General features: G+C 38.1%; 2 protein-coding genes across 3 annotated transcripts in view; both read right to left on the minus strand.

The window, feature by feature from the left end:
- Positions 1-2,336, minus strand: part of mertka (c-mer proto-oncogene tyrosine kinase a) — a 47,238-nt gene extending 44,902 nt beyond the window's left edge. For both annotated transcript variants that reach the window (XM_016288794.1, XM_016288793.1), the window contains exon 1: positions 2,094-2,336. In XM_016288794.1, the coding sequence (XP_016144280.1) occupies positions 2,094-2,187 (94 nt within the window). In that variant the 5' untranslated portion in view covers positions 2,188-2,336. The remainder of the gene's footprint in view (positions 1-2,093) is intronic.
- A 922-nt stretch (positions 2,337-3,258) lies between these two features.
- The window catches only part of lhcgr (luteinizing hormone/choriogonadotropin receptor), a 30,086-nt gene continuing 24,283 nt past the window's right edge, over positions 3,259-9,061 (minus strand). Inside the window, 5 exon segments of the mRNA XM_071582421.1 lie at positions 3,259-4,666; positions 4,668-4,707; positions 4,710-5,116; positions 7,680-7,745; positions 7,990-8,175. Coding sequence (XP_071438522.1) covers positions 3,895-4,666; positions 4,668-4,707; positions 4,710-5,116; positions 7,680-7,745; positions 7,990-8,175 — 1,471 coding nt within the window. The 3' untranslated portion in view covers positions 3,259-3,894.

Genomic DNA, 9,061 nt, shown 5'->3' on the forward strand with positions numbered 1-9,061 from the left:
TATATATATATATATATATATACACACATACATATATTACATAATAATATATATATAACTTAGCATTGTTATCATTAATATTTTTGCAATGTATTATTATTTATATAGTTATTATTTATATATTTGCTAAATGAAAAAAAAACATAGCATGATGTCGTTAACATTGTTTTTTCCTATTCTTCTCTTCACTTTTAAACTTTGACATTGGACATGATACCATAATAATACCAGTATTATTAATAATACAGAATTTATACTAAGTATGTACCATGGTAACATCAAACATCTTTTGAATTCCCATGTAAATACATACATGTTATAATTGAGTACCACGTTATATCAAGCTATGCTGTTCGTGGTTCGGTTACACTACTTTTCAGTAAGAGAAATGCTTATTATTTTGACATTTTCTATTGAGTGACTCAGGTCTGGCAGAGCTTCAGAAACGCAGTGGAAAACCAGCATCCTGTTCTCCAGGAGCAAAAGGAAATTCTTTCTCTGATGGAATCTGTTATCAAAGGAAGCATACGCAGCTTTTATTGAGAGAGCTCTGGATTGAAGGAAGAACTTGTACACTCATATTGTCTTAGGCACAATTAAATGATCAGTTGCTGTAGTGTACATCAATGCTTTAGTCATAGAAATCTATTTTGTCATTAAGCCGAGAGCTAGAATGGGACTAACACATGTTTCGCTGCAGTGGTAATTCAATTTGAACACTAACCACTTTCACTTCTTTATTAGAAGATATTATAAACCACTCCAGGTTTTACAGAAAACCCCAAGTCTTATAAACCAGTTTTCACAATGCCAATGAGCACTGATGAAATTTCAGATACATAATAGGACATCCAGCATGAAAAGTCTATATTTAGTAAATATAGATTTCTAAATCACAATAGTCATACTAAAATAAAATGCGGCATGAAACTATATTTAATACACTTTTTTTTCAAAGTTTTGCTTAATTGTATCAAAGAGAGTCTGGAATAAAATTATTTTTAATAAGTGTAAAAAATTGAAATATTACATCACTAATTTGGTTTTTGACTCACAATCAATTTTTTAAGTCAAACCTATTCATATAGCCTAATAAAAAGAAAATTAAGATTTTATTTTTGATATTTAACAACAAATTCGTCAGCAACAGTACTGTATCACAAACTATTAGGAATATGCACTGTGAATTTTCACTTAAGTCTCATGATTTACAGCTACAGGAACTAAATAGTCACAGACCAGCACTATTTAGTTTCTAAGCCTTTACGCAACTAGGGCAGATTATTATCACAGCACTGTAATCCTTTAAATTTGACAGTGAATTAAACTCCAACAATTTTTAATAATCGTATCACTGTCTATAGCTTGAGATCTACATTATATGTCTGAAAATGTAATGTCATATTATTATTATTAACCTTAAAAAATAATTCCCCTTATTAATATTTAGTAGAGCATGCTTAAATATGTAATTAGGTTCTGCCAAGTACACAAGTAACAAATCAAACTATTAAAATGTAAAAAAAACAAATTTTCAAGTTTTGTTTTGTCAAGTTTTGTCAAGTTTTTTTCAAGTTTTGTCTACATTACATGTCTGAAAATGTAATGTCATATTATTATTAACCTTAAAAAAATAATTCCCCTCATTAATATTTAGTAGAGAATGCTTAAATATGTAATTAGGTTCTGCCAAGTACACAAGTAACAAATCAAACTATTAAAATGTCAACAAAAAAAAATTCAAGTTTTGTTTTGACAACTTGATTCCACCTCCTGCGCACAAATCCATTCCATATGACAAAAAGAAAGCAACATCTCCTTAAAGACGACACAAATCTCATCACACGCACACGCTTTTAAACAGCACTAACTCAACAAAAAAAAAAAAAATTCAAGTTTTGTTTTGTCAAGTTGATTCCACCTCCTGCGCACAAATCCATTCCATATGACAAAAAGAAAACAAAATCTCATCACACGCACACGCTTTTAAACAGCACTAACTCAACAATGAACTTTTTAAGGTTGCTGTCTCAGTTGCTTTCGAAGCATGCACAAAAACATCACAGTAACTTTAAGAAAATCGCACATCTTACCAGTGACTCTGACTGACTGTGAAAACAATCCGACGAGCAGCAGAGTCAGAAGGCGCAACATCGCTGAGAAACTTTCGCCTAAGATAAACCCCATAACGCACTCTCTTCTTTTCCCTTTCGTCTGAGTGTGTCAGATGAGTAAACGCATGATGCAGAGCATGTGCGGATCAAATAGCATCTTCTTTGCTCTTTTCTCTGGGTCTTTAAACACACTGAGGAATGCGAGCGCAGCTCACTGCACGCGCGCTCCCACGCATGACGTCACACCAGCAGTCTGGGGATTATATGTATTTTTCTCATATTGTAAAATTTAAACATAACATAGAATACATAAGAAATGTATTTATTTTATCGGCAAAATGTTATATTCATAAATGCACATTTTCTTCAACATTACCCAAATTACATAATTTTCTTTGTGGCTTTACCTAATTAATAAAAACATTAACAAAAATTACTGACATACAATAGTTAAGTTAAAATAAATGAATAAGTAAAAATGGTTGGTAAATATCATATTAATAGAACAAAACATATTGATAATTAACTTGTTTAAATTTAACAAATTTCACATGCACAATTTTCAGGTAACCATTTTATAGCATGATGTTTTCTCTGGTGTATTTGATCAAATAAAAAAAAAAATAAAAAAAAAAAAAAAAAAAAAAAAGTGTCAAATTTGTGAAACTGTGTAATGATCTGTTGAATCATGTTACGTAATTTAAGTTACTACCTCTGTACCTTTTGTTTTACTTTTTTTTAATATATATATATATATATCCTTTGTTGTCTTCCTGTATTATTTCTTTTATTCATACTGTCATCCAATGTTGTATTTAATTGCTGTCGTTATTCTTGTTTATACCTGCAATAAAATGTATTAATTATATTACCTATGATGTTTTTTGTTTGTGTTATTGGACAGTGTTGTAGACATTTTAACTTTTCCTCTAATTCCTTCATTCAGACATTATTTAGGCCTAAAAAAGTTTTCTAAAAAAGATTTGTGAAGGTACGCAATACGTGAAAAAATGCTGCACTATAAAAGTGAAAATTAATGAATGAATACTAAATAAATACCTTGCCTACTAGACAGTGTCAAAAATACGTCGTATAGTTTAAGAATTCAAGTACATAATAAAAAGACTACAAATATTTTGCTTACATTTTATTATACTTCAAATAGCCTACTACATAGTAACTAAAAAAACGACCTTCATTTGTAATGTTTTCAATACAATAGATTTGTCCACAAAGTGGCGCTATTCCATGGTATAAAACAACAGCTCAGACAATCAGACTGGAATATGTTCTTAAGTTCAAACATCAGCAATAGCAACTAGTTAAGTTATAACTTAGATACATAACTTAAATAAGGAAACTCTTTTCCACATTAAAAGACCTTAAACTGACAAATTCATTTTTTTTACAGCAATTATGTAAAACAATAATCAGGTTGAATTCAGACAACAAAAGGCTAAAATGCTCTTGTTTATGAAAATGACTGATGCTTCCCAATTCACAGTAAAACAAGATCTAGAAAGACCTAGAAGATCTAGATCTAGATGTAGAAATTGTCACATGATGTGGCATTTACTCACTAACAATAGCCTTTCTGGGTACCATATTCTCTCTCAAAAGTGTCTTCTGAATTCTAAGTCAATGCATTGAGAGATAAGAGTGAAAATGGGTTGCATTGTCCTCTGAAAAGCATATTAACTTCCCAGATAAGACTGAACAAAGTTCAAGGGCAGAACGCCAAGAAAATAATGGAATTAAATGAGTCTGAATGTCTGTTTCCCTAGACTCTTTGTATCTGCGGTCGAGGTGTCAGATGGGGAAATCTGGACATCCACACAACAGCGCAAGGAGCTCTGGAGTTCACATTGGAGCCGGAGCTGCTTTTGCTTCGGTTGATGTTCTCCGAGCAGTACATCTTCATTCGGTACAAGTTGGCTTTGCTCTTGCAGCAGCCCATGGAGCTCAGAAGGATGTATGCGTCCTTTCTGAAGGCCCTGGTGAAGATGGCGTAGAGGAAAGGGTTTGCGCACGAGTTGATGGGGTAGAAAAGCACAAGGAGGATCTTAGAGTTGGTCACCGTGATTAGCGGGACTTTGAAGGCCGCAGAGATGGCGAAAAATGAAATAGGCGCCATGCACAGAAAGTCGGTGAAGATCAGCACAGCCATGCGTTTGGCGATCTTGGCGTCGGCGGCGCGTCCGGGGAACTCGGGGTTGCGAACGGCAGTGTAAATGCACACGTAGCAGCCGCAAATCACCAGGAAAGCTCCAACATTGAACAGCAGGAGGAGTATAACATAAGCTTGGGATAAAGGCGTCTCGATGTCCATCGGCAAACACATGCTGACTTTGTTGTAGCTGCTGACACCCATTAAGGGGAGGAGAGCCATTACTAGACAAACCACCCATCCGATGACCATTATCGAAGAAGCATGCCTCAATCCCAGACGGTGTTCCAGACGGAGAGCATGTGTGATCGTGTGCCAGCGCTCAATGGTAATGGTAGACAGTGTATAGATGGATAGTTCACCACCGAACACTGACAGAAACCCGGCGATCCTGCATCCCGCTCCGGTTTGCCACTCGATAGCGTGCTGACTGTAATGCCCTCGTGTCCTGAGATCCACAGTAGCGATCATAAGCAGATACACGCCGATGCAGAGGTCAGCGAAGGCCAGGTGGCACATGAGGAATTTGGGGACAGTCAGTTTGCAGCGGCTGGTGAATAACACAAGCAGCACTGTCAGGTTGCCGGCGATGGCCAGGACATTGATGAACCAAATGGCCACCCGCAAGAAGCCGAATCCGGCGATGTCCTCGCAGGGGTTGAAAGCGTCGGACTCGGGGCTGCACTGGAGGGCCGGTCGGCGCTGACACAGGTCCAGCTCTGGGTAATAGAAGTCCATGCTGCCAAAAGTGTCCTCGGCTGATGTGGATCCAGCAATGTCTGATGCAAAAGGACCATCCAGTGTTAGAGAATCGTCAGATGTGACGTCAGACGGACTGAGAACGAACACATGGAAAAAATTGTCAGTATGGTGACATGTAACAGTAACAGTATGGTGAAAAATATTACGCTATAATTTGTAGATATATATGGGGTTATTAATGTTAAATTAAACTAAAACCATTGCAAAAACTTGTTCTTTACCTGAAGTATAATCAACATTAACTAACAATATAAAAAAAACTTAAGCTTATTTGATTTCAGCTAGTTGTCTGTCACACTCTGTGTCGGAGAGAAAGACGGAGACGTGGATAAGAGAAACAGTCTTTAATAAATCCAAAACAAGGGGGTAATCCACACTAGGAATGGCTGTAACACACAAACATGACGTTTGAGACCCGACAAACATAGACTGCACAGACTAGGGCTTAAATACATGGGGAAACGAGACCTATTAACACGACACACCTGAACCAAATGAACACAATCAAACAAGGGAGAAACTGGGTCACGGGGAGCACGTGGGGAGAAAAACACACACAGACAGTCCATGGGCGTGACATATCGCCCCCCTCCCGGAAGGTGCGTCCTCGCGCCGTAGAACAACATAGGGAGGGACGGGTGGGAACATGGGAGGAGGCTCAGGAGGAGGACGGGCACCCGGGAGGGGGCCGGCAGACAGAGTCCAAGGTGGAGCCGACAGGGGAAGGAGGACCAGATGGAGACAGGAGGGACTTGGAGCGGGCGGAACCAGGTGGGACCCAGGCCACAGCCATGAAGGTGACCCACGGCGGAGCCACGGCGGTGCTCACACTGAACAGATGGTGGGCTGAGGGTGAGCAGAGAGGCTGCCAGACGACAGTGGTGGAGGAGGCAGGAGCGGGAGGGTGGGTGGTCATTTCTGAGCCTCCGGGCTCTCAGGGCTGTAATCAGGAGCAAGGCTGATTGTTGGACTCAGGGGACAGGAGCCCTCTCAGGGCTGAACTCGGGAACAGAGGCTCTCCCTGGGCCATACATGGGAACCGCAGCCCTCGCTGAGCTGGGCGTGGAAACAGGAGCCCTCCTTGGGCTAGACTCGGGATCTGTGGTCCTCCCTGGGCCATACGTGGGAACCGCAGCCCTCTCTGCGCTGGACGTAAAAACAGGAGCCCTCCCTGGGCTGGACATGGAAACAGGAGCCCTCCTTGGGCTAGACTCGGGATCTGTGGCCCTCCCTGGGCCATACGTGGGAACCGCAGCCCTCTCTGGGCTGGATGTGGAAACAGGGGCCCTCTCTGGGCTTGACTCGGGATCTGAGGCCCTCCCTGGGCCGGACGTGGGAACCGCAGCCCTCTCTGCGCTCTGGTCATGGGCTGGAGCCATCACTCGACTGTGGTCAGGGGCTAGAGCCATCTCTCGACTCTGGTCAGGGGCTAGAGCCATCTCTCGACTCTGGTCAAGTCAAGTCATCTTTATTTATATAGCGCTTTTAACAATACAGATTGTGTCAAAGCAACTTTGCAGTATTAAATAGGAAAATAGTGTGTCAATAAGGCAAATTTTAGTAGCTCAACTTGATTACTAAAATTTCTAAAACAATCAAAATGAATCAAAAATATATTGGCATATTTAAAAAAAAAACGAATAAAATGGTAGAAATGCATAACAAAATCACTAAAACCTTTAACTAAATTTAAAAAAGATTAAAAATATTAATAAAAATTATAGTACTACATCAGTGATACTAAAATATACATGTTTGTATTATAGCTTAGGAGACTTAACTGAGTTCTCGTGTCATTTTTAGAATCTTCTGAAACATGTACTAGATGTTTAATCTAAAATGATTAGACTAATAAAAATAGGAACAAATTAGTATATTTTTGATATACATCAAGAGTAAAGAGCTATAAATTCATATGGATTACATAGCTGAGATTATCTAGGCCAGGAGTTCTCAAACCTGTCCTGGAGTACCCCAGCCCTGCACATTTTGTATGTCTCTCTCATCTATCACACCTGATTCAACTCTCAACTCAGAAGACCTGAAGTGGGTGTGACAGATATAGGGAGACATACAAAATGTGCAGTGCTGGGAGTACTTCATGGAGAGGTTTGAGAACCACTGATCTAGGCTGTGTTTTCCAAAAACATTTGCCACCAGTAATGTTACGAAAACTCTTTGCGTCGGGACCTGAAACTTCTTAGACATTGAAGTAAAATTAAAAATATTTTTTAAAAAAAACTTAAAAACTTAATCTTATTTTATTTCAGGTCGTTGCCAAGGCAACATCTCATTTTCATTTCGTTTAACTTTTAGTTTAACTAAAACTTAAATAAAAATAATAAAAACTATATAGACCTTACAACTAATAAAGTCACAAAACACACAACAAAATTACTAAAACTTTAACTTTCTTAAAATGTATAATATTAATTAAAAAAAACTATAGTAAATCAATTTCATATTTCATGCTAATTAGAATGCACTCATGCTTCGCTTGAACTTGAGGCAAAGTGGGAGCATGCATGACATTTTTTTAAATTCAGTATCAAATTATTAGGCCTTTTTTGTAAATCAGCAGCATTTTTCCCCAAGATGCAGGGCTGTGCAATCAGAAAACAAAACCTTAGTCTTACTTAGCTGGTGAGATGTCACCACAGTACGATGATCCATTTCCTAATGCAGTGATAACAGATCCCTCCCTATATGAGAACGAGAAAATTTATTTCAGACATAATGAAGGACACGACATGAAGGCATACTCATAATCATAATATCAAAAATAAATGTCAGGTGCTCTTATTGGAGCTCTATTTGTAATCTCATTACATTAATGATTGTATGGCGTTCATTGAGTGCTAGTGATGCTCTTATTCAAAATGACAATAAGATAAAATTGTATTTTATTCCTCAATAATACATTGGCGTTTTGATTTGTGTGTTGACCTGTCGTAGTCCCAGCTGAGCAGAACGCAGCAGTGGCTGGGATACGTGAGCTGCGCTTCTCTCAGGCTCTTCAGTCCCTTCAGTGGAGGAAGTCTCTTCAGAGCGAATGCCGAACGAGCCACCAGCATCAGCACCGACTCCAGACCACGAGAGGGCAGCGTTTCCAGTGCCGTGGATGACACATCCCTGGTGGTGAACAACAGAGAGGAAAGAGTAGCCCGAAGCTTATTTCCAGCACTGAATAAAGAAAAAGACTGATTGTGACATTAGACCTTTAGAACATCTTGCAGTTTTTTTCTCAGAAATGCAAGTTTATGTCACAATCTCTCCATTCTTATATTATCCTCGCAATTCTGACTTTTTCCTCACAATTCTGACTTTTTTATCTGAATAGCGCACTAATATCTTGCAATTCTGAATTTTTCAGAATTGCACGTTTACATCTAGCAATTTTGACTTTTTCTTGCAATTCTGAATTAACATTTCATAATTCTGACTCTTTTCAGGATTGTGAGTTTATATCTCACAATTCTGACTTTTTTTTTCATAGAAATGCACGATTATATCTCACAATTCTGAATTCATCTCACATTTCTGAATTTTTTTTACAATTCTGACTTTTTTCTCCAAATTGCAAATTTATATCTCACAATTCTTGCAAGTCTATGTCTAGCAATTCTGAGTTTATATCTCACAATTATTTTCCTCTTAATTCTAAAATTATATCTTACAGTTCAGATTTTTTCTTACAATTCTGACTTTTTTCTCACAATTCTGAGTTAGCGTAGCAATTCTGACTTTTTTTTTCTCAGAATTGCACATTTATATTTCGCAATTCTGAATATATATCCAGCAATTCTGAATTCACAATTCCTTTTGCTAAAAATGCACCATTTTCAAGATGATAAACTTGCGCCATTTGCCAAATTAAACATGCACATTAAGCATGTACTCCTCCCATCATCAGTGAGTGACAGACTTTCAATGTATGTTAATTTGGACACCCCCTGGGAGGTTCTCAGTCCTGCAACAAGGATGTTGATCCAGGAACATGTTGTACCTGGTGAAATCA

Source organism: Sinocyclocheilus grahami, unplaced genomic scaffold, assembly GCF_001515645.1.
Source record: "Sinocyclocheilus grahami isolate Dianchi unplaced genomic scaffold, SAMN03320097.WGS_v1.1 scaffold234.1, whole genome shotgun sequence".
NCBI lineage: Eukaryota > Metazoa > Chordata > Actinopteri > Cypriniformes > Cyprinidae > Sinocyclocheilus > Sinocyclocheilus grahami.